The sequence below is a fragment of the Cydia fagiglandana genome, chromosome 25 (assembly GCF_963556715.1).
Source record: "Cydia fagiglandana chromosome 25, ilCydFagi1.1, whole genome shotgun sequence".
NCBI lineage: Eukaryota > Metazoa > Arthropoda > Insecta > Lepidoptera > Tortricidae > Cydia > Cydia fagiglandana.
In genome coordinates, this window is record NC_085956.1 from 1,345,359 (window position 1) to 1,368,805 (window position 23,447).

At 41.5% G+C, this 23,447-nt stretch overlaps 3 protein-coding genes across 3 annotated transcripts; 1 reads left to right on the forward strand and 2 right to left on the reverse strand.

Moving 5' to 3' along the window:
• Positions 1 to 120: 120 nt before the first annotated feature.
• Positions 121 to 11,284, forward strand: LOC134677141 (T-complex protein 1 subunit epsilon). Its single transcript, XM_063535600.1, has 11 exons — positions 121 to 341; positions 1,718 to 1,952; positions 2,473 to 2,705; positions 3,791 to 3,949; positions 4,648 to 4,794; positions 5,511 to 5,718; positions 6,220 to 6,374; positions 7,080 to 7,234; positions 8,403 to 8,494; positions 10,073 to 10,225; positions 10,324 to 11,284. Exons 1-10 carry the CDS (start codon positions 234 to 236, stop codon positions 10,207 to 10,209), a joined length of 1,629 nt encoding a protein of 542 aa, XP_063391670.1. The 5' UTR covers positions 121 to 233; the 3' UTR covers positions 10,210 to 10,225; positions 10,324 to 11,284.
• A 1,403-nt stretch (positions 11,285 to 12,687) lies between these two features.
• Positions 12,688 to 17,014, reverse strand: LOC134676998 (uncharacterized). Its single transcript, XM_063535376.1, has 2 exons — positions 16,843 to 17,014; positions 12,688 to 15,906 (listed from the first exon to the last, which is right to left on the reverse strand). Exons 1-2 carry the CDS (start codon positions 16,918 to 16,920, stop codon positions 13,330 to 13,332), a joined length of 2,655 nt encoding a protein of 884 aa, XP_063391446.1. The 5' UTR covers positions 16,921 to 17,014; the 3' UTR covers positions 12,688 to 13,329.
• A 1,655-nt stretch (positions 17,015 to 18,669) lies between these two features.
• LOC134676993 (serine/arginine repetitive matrix protein 2-like) lies at positions 18,670 to 23,447 on the reverse strand. Its single transcript, XM_063535367.1, has 2 exons — positions 19,194 to 23,447; positions 18,670 to 19,114 (listed from the first exon to the last, which is right to left on the reverse strand). Exon 1 carries the CDS (start codon positions 23,391 to 23,393, stop codon positions 19,224 to 19,226), a length of 4,170 nt encoding a protein of 1,389 aa, XP_063391437.1. The 5' UTR covers positions 23,394 to 23,447; the 3' UTR covers positions 18,670 to 19,114; positions 19,194 to 19,223.

Consider the following 23,447-nt stretch of genomic DNA (forward strand, 5'->3'; position numbering starts at 1 on the left):
ACAAATGGATTTTTTTTTACTGACAACCATCACCATAAATAATGCAACGAAAGACGCTTTATTCAATACCTTGAACATACTTATTTTACACCTTGCAACACATCTGCTAAATGTCAAACTGTAGCTGTCAAACGTCATTTGTTTTCTTTCAGAATTATTTTGGATGAAAAACATTCGTTTCCGATCTAAATCTGTTTTCATCTTGAATTTGTGAAGTGATATTTACGTGAAAAATGGCTCTGTTCCCCGGAGCCGTCGCGTTCGACGAATATGGACGCCCATTTATCATATTGCGGGACCAGGATAAACAAAAACGGCTTACCGGTCTTGATGCTTTGAGGGTAAGTTTTATCTAAATTTTCCGTATATACTACTAGGTAACCTATGAAAAGCCTAATATAGACCACCTTTTATTTGTCTCGGACCTGTATACCACTAAAAAAAACAATATACTTTTCATAACCTAGCTATAAAAAACCGAACTCGAATTTACGTTAAAATTATGATAAAACCTAATTTGATCGCTAATTATTCACTTACTGTACTTAGTTGGTCTACATTAGGGTCTAATTAAGTTAAAAACTAGGTCTAACAACTCAAAATACACGATTTATGAACTATAATGTGACCAGGTGTTTTTGACAATGAGTCACATGATATAGGTAGATGTTCTTATATAGACGAGAAAGTATATTGCTTCCCAATGAAAATACTATGGACAAACAACCTTTTATCTGAGAACATACAAAAAACTAATAGACTTGAATGATAAGTGGTTCCTTGACAAAATCATAGTAAAGTTTTGTGGAAGTCATAAATATGTATTCATATATTAATTTATCATACAATCCCACTCAAGTGTAGAAAACTAGCTACTTTTAAGCCAGAGTACAGTATATTATACTCCTCCCTATTTAAGGAAAAATAAAGGCTTAAATAAATAAATAAATAAAAACAGTATATTATACACCCTAGAATAGTAGTAGCATATCAGACAGGGTCATACTCCTTTGTGAGCAACTGTACAAAATAGGTTATTATGTTATGTACTTAAAAATGTATTTAATTTTAATTTATTTTAATGGTTGATATAATAACCAAATGGGAGCCAGACAACTTTGAAAAGTGCATTATGGTTGGCATGGAGGACAGGGTAGTGGACATCCACCACCTATTATTAGGAAGGCGGAAAAACGTGCAGAATCGAGAGCTTTGGTGCACAAAATAACAACCTCATGTGGCCGCAACCCTCAATCATGAGGAATCGAGGAAGAAGAAGTAATAACTAAAATTCACTAATTACTATTACAACTTGTGTTATGCATTTACTTTTGTGATTCCCGCTCTTGACCTGTCTCCCACTAGTTCCTATCAAAGGCAGTTCCTAGTCAAGGTCATCTTGCCAATGCCGTCGATATTTGCTGTGACTCCAGGTCAGGCCAGGTTATGTGGGACCCACCAATAGTTTGCTGCTTTATCCCAGAACCAGTGGCGGATTTGCAGTCTTTGCTGCCCTAGGCCCCAGGCCCTGTAGCTGCCCCTTTTCAGGACCCATCATATTGACTACATTTTGAGTTATTTCTTGTTATCATTAGCAAATCATTTGCTGCCCCCAAAAAACTTGCCGCCCTAGGTCCAGACCTACTTGGCCTTAGGGCAAATGCCACTGCCCACAAGTCAGAAATTGATCAGATTACATACCCTTTACCACTTCCAGTCACACATCTCAGCGGCGCGGCAGATCGCTGGCATCCTCCGCACATCCCTCGGCCCCCGCGGCCTGGACAAGATGATGGTGTCCCCCGACGGCGAGGTCACCGTCACCAACGACGGCGCCACCATCTTGAAGCTGATGGATGTGGAGCACCAGATCGGCAAGCTCATGGTGCAACTGGCTCAGAGTCAGGATGATGAGATTGGAGACGGGACTACTGGTGTTGTGGTTCTTGCTGGTAAATATTTTCTCTAAACATCTTCCTTTAGTTATAGTTGTTGTGCGAGAACATTTCCCATACAAAAAGGAGAACATTCTAGAGAATGGCACAACTCTACTCTCAGTAGGATTAGTGCTTGTAAATGGAAACCTAGGCTGTCTGATATCATGCGCGGGTGACGTATATTAAGTTTAATATTAGCTCAAATAAGCAAAGAACACAGAAATTTCCCAATTGCAAATTGCAATTTATCAATTACTTTTAATAATGTAGGTGAGACGATGAATCATTTTGATTCTCTATATGTATTTATAAAAAAAGTGATTGATGTAGGACATGCATAAAAGCCCTTTGAAAAAAAGTGATAGTGTGCTATTTATGTATAAAATACTGGCAGAATCCCATTCGGACGTCCAACATTTACATTTGTTTAAGCCTTTATATTTTCTATTCTATTCTGCCTAAAGGGCGCGTTAGAGCATCCTCTTAGTTTGCAGACCAACAGTCAGACACTAACAAAATTTTCAATTTCTCCTAGGCGCCCTCCTCGAGCAGGCCTCCAACCTCCTCGACAAGGGCATCCACCCGATCCGCATCGCCGACGGCTTCGAAATGGCGGCCGCCGCAGCCCTGGCCCACCTGGACTCCATCAGCGAGGCCTTCCCAGTCAATAAGGACACCAGGGATCACCTCATCAAAGTGGCCATGACTACACTCGGCAGCAAAGTTGTTGTTAAGTGTCATAAGTTGATGGCGGAGATCGCTGTGGATGTAAGTACAGTTTTTAGGGTTCCGTACCTCAAAAGGAAAAAACGGTACCCTTATAGGATCACTCGTGTTTCTGTCTGTCTGTCCGTCTGTCACAGCCTATTTTCTCGGAAACTACTGAATCAATTAGGTTGAAATTTGGAACACATGTAAATTAGTGACCCCAAGACGGACATGTAACGTAAATAAATGAATTTTAAACACGGAGGCCACTTTTGGGGGGCTGAGAAAATAAAAAACCGGGCAAGTGCGAGTCAGACTCGCGCACGAAGGGTTCCGTACCATAATGAAAAAAAACAAAAACAAAAAAAAACGGTCACCCATCCAAGTACTGACCCCTCCCGACGTTGCTTAACTTTGGTCAAAAATCACGTTTGTTGTATGGGAGCCCCATTTAAATCTTTATTTTATTCTGTTTTTAGTATTTGTTGTTATAGTGGCAACAGAAATACATCATCTGTGAAAATTTCAACTGTCTAGCTATCACGGTTCGTGAGATACAGCCTGGTGACAGACGGACGGACGGACGGACGGACGGACAGCGAAGTCTTAGTAATAGGGTCCCGTTTTACCCTTTGGGTATGGAACCCTAAAAATGAAGTTTTTCAAACTATATCGTGTTACATATCAAATGAAAGAGCTCATTGTGAAAATGTCGAATATATTTTTTTTATAATTTTATGATAAACAGTTTAGGAGTAATTTAAGCAAATAGGCAAAAAATTACCATTCTCCCCCTTTATCTCCTAAAATTTTGAAAAAATAAACAAAATAGTTCTTTACCTATAGATGACAGGAAAACCTATTAGAAATGTGCAGTCAAGCGTGAGTCGGACTTAATAAACGGAACTCTTGGAACGCGAGTCCGACTCGCACTTGCCCGGTTTTTTTAATGGCTTTCCCCTTTTGTGTGTTTTGGCAGGAGGAATTTTGCCAATGACGATGTTTTAAGACGTACCACGCACAATAAGAATGTTCGGTGAATAATTTTGATTTGGTAATAGGAAAAATAGATGACGTAATTTATGAATAGCCCCTTAGACGCATTTATCAATTTTAAAATTTACCATTTCCAACATTTTTACCAGGCCGTGCTATCAGTGGCGGACCTGGAGAAGCGCGACGTGAATTTCGAGCTGATCAAAGTGGAAGGCAAGGTTGGGGGTCGCATGGAGGATTCCCTGCTGGTCAAGGGAGTGGTCATAGACAAGACCATGAGCCACCCGCAGATGCCTAAAGTTCTTAAGGTCAGTAACACCTTGTACATACATATTATCACGCCTATTTCCCGGAGGGGTAGGCAGAGACCACGGATTTCCACTTGCTACGATTCTGACATACCTCTTTCGCTTTCTTCACATTCATAACATTCCTCATACACGCTCGCCGGTTAAGGGTGCTCTTGACCTGGCTTTTCTTCAGGATTTCCCCGATCTGATCAGAGAAAGTCCGCCGAGGTCTACCCCTTCCAACTTCCACTTCTCCCTCATACACTCTCTTTGTCAGCCTTCTTTCACTCATTCTTTCCACATGTCCAAACCATCTCAACACCTTGTACCTGGTGTTAAATAATATAATTTAACATAAGATAATTTTATCAATACATAGTTTATATAGGGAAAAAGTATGTCTCAAACTGGCCACATTTTTTATTTAGTTTTAATGTGACAACCCTAAAACAACTGTATTTCCATAACAATGATGAAATGACCACCATGTAAATTTTACTTGAAGCTAATATAAGTTCCGCATCCTTAAAAGCTGTGTTTTATTATACGTACCTACGTAGGTCGCTGCTTCATATCCGGCTCGAAGGACCACAAATATTTACATGGTGGTTACTGGTTAGTTAATCGCCTGCGTTTAATGCAAATTAATTATCTTTATCTTTTCCCCTAGCGACATCTATCGCAGAACTATCTTACTAACCTTACTTGTTTGACAGGACGCGAAACTCGCCATCCTCACCTGCCCGTTCGAGCCCCCGAAGCCCAAGACCAAGCATAAGCTGCAAGTCGGCTCAGCGGACCAGTACCGCGAGCTCCGCGCCTACGAACACGACAAGTTCCTCGAGATGGTCCGACGTGTCAAGGTAACATATCACTTTAAACCAATTGTGTCTAAGATTAATTTCGTTTAGACTAGATCTCAAGACCAGTCATTGGTAAAATTGTGAATAAAACAAATTTTGAAGGGGGGTATATTACATTTTGGTGCCGTGACCAGGATCTAGACCTGTCCGTTCTAGAGTCTTATCTAGACAAGACTAAGCTGGCTGCAAGTCAGCTCAGCGGACCAGTACCGTGAGCTCCGTGCTACGAACAGTTCCTCGAGAGAACAGAATAAGTTCCTCGAGATGGACAGACTTGCAAGGTAACATAACCTCACTCATACCAGGTGTAATTCTCTGATTATAAGGTTCATTTCCAGATTCCTACCTTTAGAATTATAATTTAGATTTTAGATGGTCAAGTTCGGAGTGAATGACTTCTTAAGGGGGGTATATTACATTTTGGTGCCGTGACCAGGATCCAGACTTGTCTTGTCCGTTCTAAGACAAGACAATGCGGTTCAGTGGAACAGTACTTCGAGCAGTTAATTACAATACAATACTAGATCATCATAAGGTCAATCATCAAAAAAGTTCAAAATACGGATTGAGTTTAGTTCTGTTACATTTTGGTGCCGTAAGTGGGAAAAGAGAGAAACGCGTGAACAAGCTTAAAGTATCTATAATCCGAATTTCGACGCTATGTTTTAAAATTTTGGTTTTCATTGTATTGAACTAAAACCAACACATTTCCCCAGGATACCGGAGCGACATTGGCCATCTGCCAATGGGGCTTCGACGACGAGGCCAACCACCTTCTCCTTGCCGAGGGTCTGCCCGCCGTCCGCTGGGTCGGAGGACCAGAGATGGAGCTGATAGCCATCGCTACTGGAGGCAGGATTGTGCCTCGCTTCGAAGAACTTACTCCGGAGAAGCTTGGAAAGTGTGGCCTGGTTCGCGAACTAGGTAAGTTAAATTTAATGTTTTAATTAGCTTTATTGGCTGTACCAGGGAGGCGAAACTGATCCTTTCGGACACTCTCGGCTCCGTTCTGCTCAGCATTGCCATAGAATAAGTAATAGTATTATCATACAGAACGGCCACGCACCGCCCCGCCCCGACTCGCATTACCTCGCCCCGCGACTGGCCGCGACATGAATCTGGCGGACTTCTGGCGTCCTCTCAGTAAAGCGACTTACCCACACATAGACAATGACACGTGTACAGACGTGCCGCGCACACATAAAAACGCAAATGATTTTTGATGTATGGCGTGTCCGCCCAATGCCACATAATTCCGAGCAATTATTAGGGTTGACGCAACTTGACGTCCCTCTGCGTGTACGACCACAATAAGATAACGACTTGAATTTTGACAACCCTAAATGCTAAGCTGAAAGGGCTATCCATAAAGATAGTTTATTATTCGCGCTTGTATCGTAAATAACTATTTCATGTTGATTCCAGCCTTCGGCACATCCAAAGAGGAGATGTTAGTGATCGAGGAATGCAGCAACTCCCGCGCAGTCACCGTGCTCATGCGCGGGGGCAACCGAATGATCGTTGAAGAAGCAAAACGTTCAGTACATGATGCGCTCTGCATTGTGCGCAGCTTAGTGCAGGTGAGTGACAAGGACAGATGCTAGTGATGGAGGAGTGCAGCGTCTCCCGCGCAGTCACCGTGCTCATGCGCGGGGGCAACCGAATGATCGTTGAAGAAGCGAAACGTTCAGTACATGATGCGCTCTGCATTGTGCGCAGCTTAGTGCAGGTGAGTGATAAAATAACACTCTTTACAGTACATATGGTGCTACTTTACCGCACTAGTGCGAGAATTAGCACAATTCGTAACTATGTCGAAAAGTTAAAGGGCCATATGTACTGTAAAACGACGACATACGCGTGAATAGGTAATTCTCAACTCTTGTCGATTTGACATACTCTTCGGTCGTGTTTTATTTTATCACCACTTGTTGCGAATTTCCATTTTTCGCACTTGTATCGTAAGGTACTATTATAAGATACCTTGATAAAAATTGTACATAAAAAGGACATATAAGGTCGTGTGTAGATATTTGTGGCATTTTAACCGTGTCACAAAAAATGATCATAAAATTGTCTGTGATAATAAAATTGTGCAAATGTGTCGGGTTCGTAAAGGCGAGTTTCCACTAGTGTGCAGCACAATCATTTATATGTTCCACACATTGGAGGAATGCCGCCTTTAGAATTTTTTCGATGAGTATTTAGTTGCCTGTTGAAAGGAAAGTACAGTCGGCGATAAAAGCTTGTATCAAAAATTTGACAAGAAATGTATTATGTTTCAGGACTCTCGCGTTGTATACGGTGGAGGTGCGGCCGAGATCTCATGCTCTCTGGCCGTCGCACGCGCAGCTGAGAGCATCTCGTCTTTAGATCAGTACTCGTACCGCGGCTTCGCTGATGCACTTGAAGCCATCCCGCTCGCTCTCGCAGAGAACAGGTGAGACAATTATATCAGTATCGTGTATAGATCTCATGCTCTCTGGCCGTCGCACGCGCAGCTGAGAGCATCTCGTCTTTAGATCAGTACCGTAAAACGGGGTGAGTAGGTTTCGCGGGGAGAGTTGGGTTATGAATCGGGAGAGAAGGTTTGAGAGAGGGGTGAGAAGGGATTTTAAGGCTACTGCTACAAAAATAATGTATTCCAATTTAAAATGGGGCTATAGTAATACGCATAATAAAAAAAAATCGATCCAACAATCTTCCAAAATCACCTTTGTATGAAAAACCCTCTCACCCCAAATACGAGGCACTACGGGTGGAGGTGGGTTTTCCTCTTTATCGTCAAAGTTATGAAATGGAGCTACCCAAAATAAAATACAAACGTCCAAACCACTTATTATATACACCATTCAGTTTTCACATGTAAAAATAAAATTTTATCGAGGTTTGAAAGTCAAATTTCAGCCAACTCACCCCATTTTACGGTACTCGTACCGCGGCTTCGCTGATGCACTTGAAGCTATCTCTCTCGCTCTCGCAGAGAACAGGTGAGACATATCGAATTCATATTTATAATCATCTAAAAGAGTGAAATATTTCAGTGTATGTCAACAACACAGGGCAGATGCGTACCTGCTTATCTCCAATACAGACAATCATGACCAAAGCACAGAATAAATAATAGTATTACCGTACAGAAAGGAAATTTCCTACAAAACCGAAGTTTGACAGCGGTTCAGGGTTGAATCATGCTGTCCATTTCTAATATGCGGCACTATACCTTTCGGCTATTTAGGGTTGTCAAAATTCAAGCCATTATCTGTGGTGCACGCAAAGGGACGTCAAGTTGTGTCAACCATAATGAATGCTCGGACCAATGCCGAGCCGAACGGAGCCGAGTTTGCCCGAAGGCGGAAGTTTCGCACCCCTGGCCAAAGCCAAAAGTTTTAACGAGTTATTAAGCAATAAGATGTACCTAAGTTAATAATTAAGTAATTACTGTAATTAGGCAATTAGCTAAGTCTACCCATCTATGTTTAAGGGAGTTCCCTCTGCCAACAAACTGCCCTGCAGTTTGGCAGAAGAAAAAGTCTTGTAAAATAGGGTTTATTTCACCTGAATAAATGATTTATTTATTTATTTTTGATTGATATTTGTTTCCACAGCGGGCTGTCGCCCATCGACGCGTTGTCGGAGGTGAAGGCGCGGCAGGTGGCCGACAAGAACGCCAACCTCGGCATCGACTGCATGGGCAAGGGTATGTAGTATTTATTTATCGTGTGCCCAGTGGCGTAGCTAGCATGGGTGGCACAAGAGTATGGTGTCACCCCAAAATTCAATCAAAATTGTAAAATATATTTAAAAAGAGTAATTGTAATTTAATAAGCAGTGGTGGCCGAGTGGATATGACGTCTGACTTTCAATCCGGAGGTCGCGGTTTCAAATCCTGGCTCGTACCAATGAGTTTTTCGGAACTTATGTACGAAATATCATTTGATATTTACCACTAGCTTTTCGGTGAAGGAAAACATCGTGAGGAAACCTGCATACATCTGCGAAGAAATTCAAAGGTGTATGTGAAGTCCCCAATCCGCATTGGGCTAGCGTAGGGACTATAGCCCAAGCCCTCTCGCGCATGAGAGGAGGCCTGTGCTCAGCAGTGGGACATATATAGGCTGAAATGATGAAAAATGATGAATTGTAATTTATGTTAAATAGCTCAGGATTTACTCCATCGCATTCATTTTACGAATTTTTATAGGTGGCACTACTGATATTCACGGTCGGGTGTCACCCCTAAATGGCCACCCCCCCCTAGCTACGCCACTGCGTGTGCCATATGTACATGTCACTGGATTACCACAGAATAAATAATAGTACTAGGTACAGAAGACTCACTCTCTAACAAAGCGCGTCTGTTACGATCACGACAGATATGTCCGCTAGGTGGCGATAGCGCCACGCGCGGCTAATGGCTATCCACCAAAATTGGTGTGGAACCGATGTACTTTTAACTACCTGTAGCAAAGCGACGAAATCGCAGGGTGAGCCACGCCTGGGATTACACATAAAAACTATATAAAGAGAAACTTGTATTATATTATAAATTAAACTGCAAAACGTAATTCAAGACCAAAAAAATAAAAGAAATGTTGCCACTTTTTTACTAGCGAGTCTTGTATTTATGTACAAATAAGTAAATAAAAGTACTTTTTTAAATAGTAGGAGTAAAATTACTAATGTATAAATTATCTTAGCGTGTTTATTTATCAAAAGGAATTTACTATTTTACATACAAATTATTACAGTGGCAACATCGTCTTACTTTTTTTGGTCTTGAATTACGTTTTGCAGTATATAACATCAGAGCATAGTGACTTCTTGAGCTATTTAGGGTCCTAGCCAAATTGGATGTTTAATAATTACGCCATCTTCTTCTTCCTCGGTCCCTCATTGCTGAGGATCGCGACCATGTATGCTACGTCTCCACAGTGTACGACCATAGGCCATATGGGTCACGCACTGCATGTTGCCGCCAACCACCCTCTTCTCAACATCAGACCATCTCGTGGGGGCTTTTCCTCGCGCTCGCTTGCCCTCTATTTGGCCCAAGATAATCTGCCGTCATACTTTTTAGACCGCATGATATGACTAAAGAAGCTGAACATATGTTTTAAATAGACTTACGGTATAGAATTTCCAATTTAGCAAGAACCCTAAATGGCATAACAACCCCTTGCGGTGACTGTTACTTACAATCCTTGTTCACTTGTTCTTTGGTATAACATCTATTTCAGTTCTTAACTTCCTAGTACTAACATTATCCTTCTTTCAGGTACAAACGACATGAAGGCAACGAACGTGATCGAATCCCTTCACTCTAAGAAGCAGCAGATAGCGCTCGCCACCCAGCTTGTCAAGATGATCCTCAAGATTGACGACGTTAGGTCACCGGCTGACTCCATCCAGTAATCCCACTTCTGAACCACTAGGATTACAAGTCAATCCCACTTCAGAACTACTAGGATTGCAAGCAGATGCCACACGGAACAACTAGGATTACAAGCCAATCCCACTCTGAACCACTAGGATTACAAGCCAATCCCACTTCTGAACCATGAGCATAACAAGCCAATTCCACTCACAACTAGAATTACAAGCCAACAATCGCACTTCTACAAGCCTTAGATTTCCTAGAAGGCTAATTCCATTCTTCCCGTATTCTAGCCCTTTTTGTGCAAACAACAACACTCCTAACTGTCCATCGGTGGACCTTATGCCTTTTGTGATAAGGTTTACGACCTGTCAGTTAACAGTGTGGGCGATGGTATATTCTACAATTAAAATTGTATCCATAAATACGTCCAGCTCAACGCAATATAAGGTCAGTTCAGAAGTAAAACTATGAGTGGGGCATTTAATTATTGTTACTAACTAGTTGCAGTGGTTCTATGTGATGAGATGTTGAGTAAATATCGGTATATTTTGGACAGTCAGCAGCAGAAGTTGCTAAGCGGGCGGGGTGTTCAAAATTACCTTGACACGCTCTTATTTCAAGGTCATTTTGAACACCTAGCCCGCTTGGCAAGTTCTGCTGCCGAATGTACGATCAAGAGATACCTTCTGTTTTATACAATTTTAAACCATTCAGAACGCTAGAATCATCTTGTAATGTTGCCTTTCTGTATTAATATTTTTATATTGGTAATACATATATTTATGCTGGTCAATTATTTTAAATTTTCATGAGTTTTAGAGTTGTAAAAATATATGTTCATAATAATACCTTCTACAGTTGTCTAATGATGTGAGGACTTCAAGGTTTTCTCGAGACATATAATAGCGGTGTTAAAATGGCTCATTATACAACTCTAGGTTTTAATGAATGTATTTGTTGTGTCATCACACTATTACCACACATGTCTCAATTCACTAATTCGTATTTTAGGTTATTCGAGTTCAGTATGCTAGTTTAAGTTATGCATTTTATTGAACGAGGTACGTGCGTATCTCAAGCCTTATTGCACTAATAAAAGTAATAAAATTATTTCAATTGTTTTTATTACAGTCGGCGCCACCTATGGTCACAATTTGACAGTTATGAATCCACCCCAGTAGATCTTAGCTTCATATAAACAAGGGTCAGTTCATAACTGTCAAATGTGTAGTCTCCTTTTTACAGGTACAGTTGTAAAGGTGACTAAAATCAGATACACTGTATCAGAAAGTCCAGAATTAAATCCTTACAAAATAATTAACAACAAAATAAGAACACTCATTTCTTAATATTCTACCTAATCAGCTTAGCTTGCTTAGAATCAGTAGCGTATAGCGAACATGTATAGTCTCTAGGGAAAAGGGATTCTTATAGCGTATTACAAAGGAATATGAGTGACTATTTAACCCTTTACCAGGCCAAGGGAAATATTCCACCCACATCTTATATCGGTTACCGTAGTCAGGTTTTAACTCCAAACCACCTACAAAATATTTTGTCAATCCCTGAAAATATTATTTTATGATCTTCATTCACAACACGCTTCTAAATTGCGTAATATATCTTTGGCAGCCATTTCAATTCACTTGAACGCTAATTTCAGCAAACTACGGAGAAATTCGAACACTTTCCATAATTTCTATGAAACAGAAGTACATAGATCGAACAATTTTTTGATATTTTGTAGATTTTGAGTGTTGAAAGCAAATGTAATCGTAAACATTGCTAAATATTCATGCATTATTGTGTATGACCAGAATTAGGATGTGGGTTGACATTATCCCATGGCCTTATTAGAGTTTAACTGTGTGGGAGCTATTTTTCCCATGGCCCGGTAAATTGTCTTGTCATGTCATAAAAACTCACGTAAGTAATAAAACAGTTTTTGTGTTCAACCTAGAGCGAATTCATGTACCTAGCTATAAAATCTCCTTTTAAAGGCTTTCCCTGAAGAATTTCTTCTTGTAGATAGTATCATAAAATTGAATAATTGTGTTGCTTGTTACAAAAAATAAATACGTACCGAGAATGCCCTTAAACGAATTAGGTACCTACTCGTATTTTTGATACAGCCTGTATACTTAAAAATAAATAACAAAAACCAAAGAGCCCCAAAATCTAATCGGGTCATGGGAAGAATAGTTCCCACACAGGCAAATTCTAGCCAGGCAATGGGATAGAGTCATCCCACATCCTAATTCTGGTCATATCACAAGGACGCAGGAGTATTTAGCAAAATATATGATTATATTACCTTACAATCATTAAAATCATGAAAATAACAAAAAATGGTTCTATATATCTGCTTGTGTTTTTCTTAAATTCAGTAAAGTGTTCGAATTTGTAAACAAACCACTAACATCACTGGTCAAGTGGATTTAAATGGCTGCTAAAGATATATTATTGGATTTTGAAGCGTGCCATGAATGAAGATCATAAAATAATGTTTTCAGTGATTGATATAATGGTTCGTAGGAGATTTGGAGTTAAACCTTGACTATTATAACCGATATAAGATGTGGGTGGAATATATCCCTTGGCCTGATCAAGAATATAATAAGACAAAATCTAGTATGACAGTTCATTACTTAGACAGGCGATGGGATAACCGTAACCCACATTTTTATTTCTGGTTTAGAGGAAGATCTCCGACTTTCATAAATACATTTTTTACAAGGCGTTCAATACGGTTGCAACAGCATATAAAATACGTATTAAGACACGCTGGTTCTTCGGGGCCTGGTAAAGGGTTAATGATTTTTCGGGATTATCCGATTTCCGAAATTACCCAAATACACCTTACATTAAATTTGGAGATGTAAAAGGTCCCCACAGACCACAGTCAAGAGAAAATACTCAAAATACTACAAAAACTGCCGCAATCAAAAATCTGACCCGTCGGTCACTGCTGAGTGCTGACGTTTGAACTTGTTTCCACAACCATAGCCCATTAACGTGCACACTAGTGCTACTGCTAAATAATCGTGGTTAGCGTTAGACCAAGAAAAGTCTGCAGTGATTTTGATAGCCCACGCATTGCAAGTGTTATTTATGCGTCATAATTGTGTGCACGTTGATGGGTTCTAAAGTCTTTCCTAATAATAGTAATATTCATCTATACATCTTGGATGTCCCATAGTTGAGTATTCCCAATAATCCCAACTGTTTGCTATATCTCTCCTGCCACTATCCTGACTGTACACAGGTCTATCATATCTTTCCGAATCTTGACTAACTCTTCGAGGTGATACTATATTTGGTGAAAGTCTATCTCGAGCTGTTCTTTTTTTCTTCCTACTATTCTTGCCAGGCAATCTATAACTTTTAGGTAATCGGTCATCTAAATCCTCTGAAGGCGATAATCTCTTATCTGATCTTAGAGCGCTACCAGAATCTCCATCAGCCCCAGTTGCATCTTGAATCCCAGGTTCATCGCCTGAAACTTGAGGAGGTCCTCCCGAGTTCAAAAAGCTTAGTCCAGGTACTATTCCTGCTGAAAAGCTGTTGGGTTCCTGAATTATCCAGGAGCTATACCCGCCCTCTTCAGGGCTTGGAGTTCTATCCAGGTTTACAGTCAAATGTGCTCCGTTCTTGTCCTGGGAAGATTGGGAGCCCCTGACTGTTTGATTTACTTCCTTACTGCTTTGTCCAAGCCTCACATCACCTGGTCTTAAGTTCTGAATAGTTGGCCTACTTCCAAATTTTTGTTGAGCTCTTGATCTGATCTTACCAGATCCTTCATTATTATTATCTTCTGTCAAGTCTATTACTTTAGCTCCTAATCTGTTCTTACCAGATACTACATTTTTATCATTTTCTGTCAAGTCTATAACTCCTTTATTCTGGCTAAACCTTGTTCCAAACCTATTCTTAGCTTGAGGTCTATCCATCAATCCAGCTAGATCCGGGGCAGTTAAGTCTACTATACCACTTCTCTCGTTCCCTTTAGCTTGTACCGAAGATTGTTGATCCCGATCGGTTTCAACATTATTCTTGGCATAAGTCAGGCCCAGATCTGAGTTTTCAAGTATAGTACTGCTATCGGGACTAACAGGATCGTGATTAGAAGCAGGTTGACGGATAAGTTGCGATCCACCGTCCTTGATTCTAAAAGTTACGATCTTAAAGCCAAGGGCCGCTTGAAGCTTCTGGGCTTTCAGGGTCTCAAATGATTTTTCATCAATTATGAAGGTTACTGTCCTGCTTTTATCCTTTTCCACTCTCTCATGGAGCAAGTGCCAGTGCCCAGTATTGAGATCTTTGTTTTGTGCTTTAAGTAGATCTAAGGCTTCTTTCACCGACCCTGCCTCTGATTCTGGGATCATAGTGACAACCTTGGGTGGATTTGGTAATTGCTCTTCTGGTATGACAGAAAGTAGGGCCCCGGGCCAAGGCTCTAGATATTGTACTTCTTCCACAAGCCAATCCTTACTACGCTGGTCAACACATGTAACTTGGATCCAGCCTTGCTTTCGTGTGAAACTCAGGAACTCAGGTCCACCGCCGCCTGTGAACTGCTTAGTTATAGCTATGAGTAGATGACGGTGGACCATTTTCATTTGATCAAAGTTCATGGGTTCTTTGTTTCGAATTCCAACGCGTAAAGGACCTGTATTCTGGTTAAGAGACTGCTGTCCACTGATTGCAGAGACCGGTACCAAATATATCTCAGCGGATCCCTGACCATCCTTCTTACTAAGGGAATCTTGTGCGTTTTCAGTTACCCTAGTCCGTTTAGGAATTTTCATAGTTATGTGAAGATTGTCAGGTGCTAACTGTTTTCTTCGTTTTTCAGGTACTAATTCAAATATTGATGGATACTTTTTGAGTATATCTGGCCAGGACATTAAGCACAGATTGCTGGCTTCCTCTTGAGGAACACCATGAGCTATAAGCTTTCGGTATTTCCTTTTTGGGTTCCTTTGTGTTATGTTAACAGTTCCAGAAACACTAGACTGAGCCTTAGACTTTCTGGGTTTCGAAGGGAACTGTGAGAATATTACTCTATTACTACCAGTAAAAGTGTATTTATTAGTCTCAGTACTGTTGGATCCATTTTTTTCTCCAAAACCTTTGGCTTGTTTGATTGAATTGGTTGCCCTTGCAGAACTCGGTACTGGAGTTCCAGAAGCGTTTCCCTGTTTGGAACAAGAAATTGTGGGGGTTGAAAGTGTAGATGTAGAATTTTGCTCTGAACTCTCTACTTGGCCAGTGTTATTATGTCTCAAAGCCTCAATGTTAGATCCATTTTTCTCACCAAAACCTTTTACTTGTGCGAATGGATTGGTTACCCTTGTAGAGCTTGGTACAGAAGTTCCAGAAACATTTCCATATTCGGAACAAGAAATTGGATTCTCTACTCTGTCAGAGTTATTATATCTCCATGCCTCAGTGCTATTAGATCCATTTTTCACCCCAAAACCTAGATTTGATTGGTCCGTTGCCCGTGTAGAAGTTGTTGTGGTTTCTGAGACATTTTTTTGTGTCAAACAAGAAATTGTAAAAGTTGAATGTGCAGTATGTACTGTATGTGTAGACCAATTTCGCTGTGGAGTAGAGAATACTCGGCCAGTGTCTTCAAGCAGTTTGTCGTTGGGGTTGATTACATTATTCATTCCTTGTACTTGTCCCATTATTGTTTGTGACTGGTTGCTTGATGTACTTGAAGTGACCTGGGAATAAATACTTATTTTTATAAAAGACTAATAAACAAAATTTAAAACATAGTTCATACAAATCCCAAAGAGTATTGAAAAAACCGGAAAAGTGCAAGTCAAACTCGCCCACCGAGGGTTCCGTACTTTATAGTATTTGTTGTTATAGTGGCAACAGAGACACATAATATGTGAAATTTTCAACTCTCTAGCTATAACGGTTCATGAGATACAGCAGGCAGAAGGAGAGTGATCTTCGTAATAGGGTCCCGTTTTTACCCTTTGGGTATGGAACCCTAAAAAAAGATAGTAGAAAGTTATGTATATACAAATATACAGCTTGTATTTTCAATACATCTGTAAAATTAAACAAGATGTTGGTGCTAGAAAATGTTTTCAAGTTTTTTCTATATATAAAATATATTTCATACTTGTAGCCCATTATAAAAATTACACTTTAATATGTCTCCCTGATTTTTTATGTCGCGTTTAAATACTTTGAAACAACCTCATTCAAACACTATTGTTATACATTAAATAACATATAAAAAGCTATGCAGTCATACAAATCATACCTACAAGACACTTTGAACATGAAATAGTCTGTGCGGAAAGAAAAGAGTTGTAGAATGTATTGGATCCCATACCACAGAATAAATAATAGTACTAAGTACAGAAGACTCACTCTCTAACAAAACGCGTCTGTTACGATCTGCACAGATATGGCCGCTAGGTGGCGACAGCGCCACGCGCGGCTTATGGCAAATCCCAAAATTGGGGCCGAACGGATGTACTTTTAACTACCTGTAGCAAAGCGACGAAATCGCGGAGTGAGACACGCGTGCCCATACTACTATTGGACTACATAGACCACTAAATTATTTGGGCATAGGTTTAATGATCAAAGAGTGTAGGTAGTTATAAATATTTATAAAATAAACAAGACTAACATACCTCAAAATTATCAACGCGTTTGTCGTGATTCTTTAACTCCGGAGTGCAGCGGCTGTATGGGAGAGGTACCCGAGCCATGTTACCGTAGCGTTGCTATTATAAATTTCAAGCATTTAGCTGATTCAGCTAATTTATTAATAAAAATTAATTATTGCTCTCTCCTCGCAAAACAAACTTGACTCATTGTATTCATGACATTGACAGGTGAAAACTGTTTGAGATAGATATAGAACAAAACGATGCGATTGAATGAACAATGATAATCATCATTCAACAGTAAAATGTATGCATGCAGTAAATAAATCAGAATTCCATGAATTCAGTTTGTACGGCTTTAGCTAAAGAGAATAACAATTTTTTTTCTAGAAACTTCTCTTTTATAGTTTTATTGACTTTCCTCTAGTTTATTGTACTCAGTACTCAGTGCTATATTTGTCTACCGTTCTTCATCAATTCTCATCTACTTGATCTACTCAAAGGTTAACTGGAAGAAATCCCTTAAAGGGATAAGTTCGTCTTTATACTGCCTATCCTGTCCCATAAATTTGTTTTGTACAATAAAGAGTTTATACATACATAATAATAAGTAAGGCAGGGAGACGTTATCTCTCCGAAACTGTTTACTGCCGTAATGGAAGACGCCTTCAAGCTCCTGGAATGGGAAGGACTTGGCATCAACATCAACGGCGAATACATCACTCACCTTCGGTTTGCCGACGATATCGTAGTCATGGCAAAGTCGATGGAGGAACTCAGCATGATGCTCGATGACCTCAACCGAGTTTCACAACGGGTGGGCTTGAAAATGAACATGGACAAGACGAAACTTATGTCAAATGCCAATGTTGTGCCCATCCCAGTCTCTGTTGGGAACTCGGTACTCGAAGTTGTTGACTCGTACATCTACCTAGGACAAGTAGTCCAATTAGGTAGGTCCAACTTCGAGAAAGAGGTCAACCGCCGAATCCAACTCGGTTGGGCAGCGTTCGGGAAACTACGTAATGTCTTTTCGTCCGACATACCTCAGTGCCTCAAGACGAAAGTCTTTAATCAATGTGTGTTACCAGTGATGACTTACGGCTCCGAAACGTGGTCTTTCACTATCGGCCTCATCTCAAAACTCAAAGTCGCTCAACGAGCTATGGAGAGGGCTATGCTCGGAGTTTCTCTACGTGATCGAATCAGAAATGAGGAGATCCGTAGACGAACTAAAGTCACCGACATAGCCCACCGGATTAGCAAGCTGAAGTGGCAATGGGCAGGCCACATTGCACGCAGAGAAGATGGCCGATGGGGTCGAAAAGTGCTCGAGTGGAGACCACGGACTAGCAAGCGAAGCGTAGGACGTCCACCCACAAGATGGACAGACGATCTTGTTAAGGTCGCCGGAAGACGCTGGATGCGGGTCGCTTCCAACCGCCACGTATGGAGCTCCAAGGGGGAGGCCTATGTTCAGCAGTGGACGTCTTATGGCTGAGATGATGATGAATATATACTTACATATACCACTACTTTCCACTTGGAAAATGCTTCCGCCTGCCAAGCCTGCGTGTGCGTGGAATACAACAAAAGCGAATGCTACAAACTCCACATTCAAGATCAGATCACGTTATTTATTATGATTTTGAGCTATAAAGTCACTTTTCTACGTTTCATTGCAAAGCTGAGTCTATTCGACTTAGACTTAAAACATGTTGGACTGACCGCGAGAGCCACAGGGCTTGGGCTCAGGTTATAATAAGCCCGCGGCGCTCGGTCCTGTGATACAAGTACCCGAGTAGAGAAAAAGGTGGGAGAGGAGAATTTATCACATATAAAATAATAAAATTAAAGTTTTAGATATATTTTAATCTTCGCGTCGCGTATTATAATAAAAAGCTTTAGTAATCGCTGTTTGCCTCTCTTTCTAACGAATATAATTATAAACAAAGGAATACATACAGTGATTAACTAGGCATCTGAGGGCGCTATCGCTACCGCTGGAAAGTCTGCTCGGCGGTCAAGCACTATACTTTCAGCATCCTGTTCTCACCTTTCCAAGGCAACAGATGAGCTGAGCTAGTGTATATGCCACGTGACAGACTAAGATTCAGTCAATTTCAGTCGGACGGCTTTTAACAAACCTCTACTTCCTCTGACTTAAAAAAAATACACGAAGAAGAATACTGGAAGCTGGAAGGCCATCTCGGAGATCTGTCCCTGGAGGTTGAATGTGCACGACTAGCAACTCAGTCGTGCTCTCCAAACTCCAATACAACTTTTCAGGTTAACACTGAAACAAAGGTGTCTGCTAAAATTGAATTAGCAAAAAATGTAATGAAAGGTAACTACATATAAACTTATTAACTTACATGAGCACGCTGCCGATGCTGAGTGTGTGTCTACCGCCGCGGCCGCATATCGGGCCTCCGGATTTCTCGCGGTCTTGCTGTTGATCTTGACGTGACTGGAGACCTGTCTCGAACATGTCCATCCCTCTCTCTCGGCCTCGGAATTCCTTTGTTCCAAGTTCCTGGGCCTTCTCGCCGCCTATCTTGGAACCTAGCGCGAGAGTCCTGAATATTCTCGCGTCTAAAACCGCTTCTTACTGGAGGTGGTATATTTAACCTTGGTCTGTTCCGATCGATTAACCTTTCCCTTCTAATTCGAGTTGTTTCATAGCTTTCGATAATCCGGGGTCTGTTATCTCTCCTTGGTTGAGGCGATCTTCTATGTCGTCTTGGGGATCTGTCCCGAACATCCTCTTCCTTGCGAGGCCTAAAGCCTCTCCTTGGTTGTGGTGATTTTCTATCGGGTCTCAGGAATTTGTCCAAAACATCTCTTTCCTCTCTATTTCTCTGGCTTATTTGATTGATTTCAGACCCCTCGATATTTCGGGGCCTATTATCTATCCTTGGATGCGGGGATTTTCTGTCAGGTCTGTCCAGATCTCTTTCCTCCCTACTCCTCTGTTCATTGATTTCAGATTCCTCGATATTCCGGGGTCTATCTTCTAACCTCAGTTGCGGTGATTGTCTATTGGGTCTCACGGATTTGTCCAAAACATCACTTTCCTCCCTATTAATCTGGCTCGTTTGATTGGTTTCAGAGGCCTCGATGTTACGGGGTAAATAATCTCTCCTTGGTTGTGGTGATTTTCTATCGGGTCTCAGGGATTTATCCAAAACATCTCTTTCCTCCCTATTAATCTGGCTCATTTGATTGGTTTTAGAACTCTCGATATTGCGGGGTGTATAATCTCTCCTTGGTTGTGGTGATTGTCTATTGGGTCTCAGGGATTTGTCCAAAACATCTCTTTCCTCCCTATTAGTCTGGCTCATTTGATTGATTTCAGAGCCTTCGATATTTTGGGGTCTATAATCTTTCATTGGTTGCGGGGATTTCCTACCTGGTATTAAGGATCTTTCCTCCCTACTACTCCGGTTCCTTTCATTAGTTTCCGAGTTTTCAATATGCCGGAGTCTATAATCTTTCATTGGTTGTGGTGATCTTCTTGAGGATTTTAAGGATCTGTTCAAATCATCTGTTTCTTCTCTATTACACCGGCTCCTTTCATTGTTTTCAGAACCCTCGATATTCCGGGGTGTATAATCTTTCATTGGTTGTGGTGATCTTCTTTCGGGTCTTAAAGATCCGTCCAAATCATCTCTTTTCTCTCTACTACTCCGGGTCCTTTCATCGGATTCAGATTCAGAGTCCTCGATATTCCGGGGTCTATAATCTATCCTTGGTTGCGGCGATCTTCTGTCTGATCTTTCACTCCTTTCCATTAGACTCCATATAGCCTCCATAATTTCTCTGTCTTCATAATCTCTCCTTGATTGCGGCGATGCCCTATTTGGTCTTGAAGGTACGTCCCGATCGCTCTTCTCCGTACTACGCCAGCTACTTTCATAGCTTTCCGAGTCCTCGGTATTTTGGGGTCTACAACCACTTCGTCTCTCCGGCGACCTTAACTCATGTGGGGGACTGACCTGTTCCTCTTTTATTTCTCTAATTGTCTGGCTTCTTTTGTAACTTTCATAATCCTCGATATCCGAGTCTCTATCGCTCTTAGCTTGAGGCGACTGTCGGGTATCGAATCTTGAAATGCTATCTCGATCATACGAGCGCCTTCTATAATTAGGAGAGTGTCTATCACTAGCTTGAGGAGATAGCCGTTCCATATATGATCTTGAATGCATGTCTTGGTATGATCCCCTACTATCCTGATCAAATGGAGACCCGCGATCAGGATCTTGGTCCATTGGGCTACCATAATTGCCTATAATTGGTGGCGGTGGTGGTGATGGCGTTGGCGGCAGTGGTCGTGATGGTGTTGGTGACAATGCTCTTTTAGACGCCAAAGAACTGTGATCTTCCAAATTTGATGCAAATCTTTTGGTTTCCTCTATGATCCAGGATCTATATCCCTCTTCAGAAAGTTCTTCAGTTGGACTAGAGTCCTTGCTCCTTTCAGATCCATTATTGTTCCTCGATAATTGAGCGACTGGGCCTTGCTGACCACTATCCTGATTAAGCATTGACATCGCAGCTTGGGAATCTTGGTAACAATTCATATAGTACTGTGGATTTGAGTATGGGTACATCGTTGCAAGGGCCATGTTCTGTGGATAAGCTGCATCGCCACTCATGTTTTGGCCTAATGGCACGCCACCATAGTCGACAGGGTTTTGACTCATCATTTGATTCTGAACAAACTGAGAGCCTCCACCAGGGCCGAGAAAGTAGTCCATATCTTGCGTTTGGCTAGCTGGAGCGGAAAAGACATTTTGTTGTGTTATGCCGCCTATCCCGCTTCCTCCCATAGTAGCTGCATTGGGGACACCAAAGCCTGGAATTACCGTATTAGGAGGCATCATAGTTAGACTTCTTCCAGTTACCTGGGTAGATAATGCATTTAGATTAGTTCCTATTTCGCTTCCTGCAGTAAAGCCATTTTGCTGTGGTATTCTGACACTTCCTGTCCCAGTTCCACTCAGGGTAGTCACATTGGGCACACCAAAGCCTGGAATTTCCATACTATGAGGTACCATATTTGGATTTCTTCCAGTTACCTGGGCAGAAAATGCGCCGAGATTAGTTTCTACTTCGCTTCCTGCAGTAAAGCTATTTTGCTGTGGTACTGTAACTGTGACACCTGTCCCAATTCGACCGAGAGGAGTCGCATTGGGGACACCAAAGCCAGGAATTTCCATACTATGAGACACCATATGTGGATTAGTTCCAGTTGTGTGAGCAGAAAATCCACCGAGATTAGCTGGAGTTGGTAAAACAGGAAAGTTTTGTTGTATTACTGTGATGCCTCCTGTTGCATTTCTGTCCAGGGCAACCGCAGTAGGGGCACTAAAGGCTTGAGCTGTAGCTGACGTCGAAGTCTCTTCCCTCCGGCGTAAGTCCTCGGTGATCGGCTGAGCAGTATTCCTGTTCTTAGCTTCTAACATCTTCTGTCGTGCGGTTGGCGGCTCATCCCATCTGCCCCATCTAGATCTTCTATCGGAAATTCTCTTTTGTTTAATTTCTTCAATCCTGTCTTTGGCATCTTGAAGCATATGTTTTATATAACCTATCGGGGGCATGCCCGTATCAGCTCCTTGGCTATTATTCTGGGTAATTAGAGTGGTTATAGAATTTGAATTCTGGACAACCGATCGGGAACCGCAATTAGCGCGAAGTATTGGGGTAACTGTTGCTGTCAGGGTTGAAGGTTCTTTGGATATTTGTTTATTGCCCTGGCGTGGAGGTACTGATGAAACTGATTCTGCTACATTAGCCGTAGTTGCTGAGGACGAGGGTGCTTCCTGACTGGTTTCAGATCTCTCGGATTTAATAAGGATGTCAGCTACGGGAATGATTTGAAAATTCATTGTCGTGAAGCCTATAGCAGCTCGACACTCCTGGGCTTCCAGTGACTTAAGCGATGCCTCGTCAATAATGAATGTTACAGTCCAACTCTTCCCACTTTCTAACTTCTCATCAACTAGCGTCCATTGCTCAGTGTTGAGACCCTTATTCTGTGCTTTGAGAAGTTCTAGAGCTTCTTGGACAGAAGTTGCCTCTGACTCGGGGATGAAAGCCACAATTTTTCCTATATTTAGTTTTGGCAATTTTCGCTCTGGCATAAGCGAGAGTTGCGATTCCGGCCAGGGCTCTAGATACTGTAATTCGTCTAAAAGCCAAGCCTTACTACGACGATCTACGCAAGTTACCATGATCCAGCCTTCCATGTGCTTAAATTCCAAAAATTCCGGCCCACCGCCGTCTTTCCACTGCTCAGCGATAGCTAAAATCAGATGACGATGGACCTTTGTCATTTCTTCTTTATTCATGGGTTCACAGTTCTGAATTCCTACGCGCAAAGATGCAGTATCGATGGGATTAGGTTTGCCTGTGCTGATTTGCGTCTTCGGAGTATTTACTGCAGTGGTCTGCAATACCTGTCCAGGTATAATTGGGTACTCCGCTTTTAATGAAGGTACCCTCTCAAGAAGATCATCCAAGGCCAATACACATAGGTCAGTAGCTATCTGTTCAGGCAGCCCATGAGCCATTAGCTTGGCTTTCTTCTTCCTTGATGCTACAGTTAACCTGGGTGTGCTGGGGAA

Coding starts and splice junctions, on each gene's coding strand:
- LOC134677141 (XM_063535600.1), top strand. CDS start 234: ATGGCTCTGTTCCCCGGAGCCGTCGCGTTCGACGAATATGGACGCCCA. Junction 2,706..3,790: donor TGGCGGAGATCGCTGTGGAT/GTAAGTACAGTT, acceptor CATTTTTACCAG/GCCGTGCTATCAGTGGCGGA. Junction 4,795..5,510: donor AGATGGTCCGACGTGTCAAG/GTAACATATCAC, acceptor ACATTTCCCCAG/GATACCGGAGCGACATTGGC.
- LOC134676998 (XM_063535376.1), bottom strand. CDS start 16,920: ATGGCTCGGGTACCTCTCCCATACAGCCGCTGCACTCCGGAGTTAAAG. Junction 15,907..16,842: donor AACGCGTTGATAATTTTGAG/GTATGTTAGTCT, acceptor ATTTATTCCCAG/GTCACTTCAAGTACATCAAG.
- LOC134676993 (XM_063535367.1), bottom strand. CDS start 23,393: ATGGCTCATGGGCTGCCTGAACAGATAGCTACTGACCTATGTGTATTG.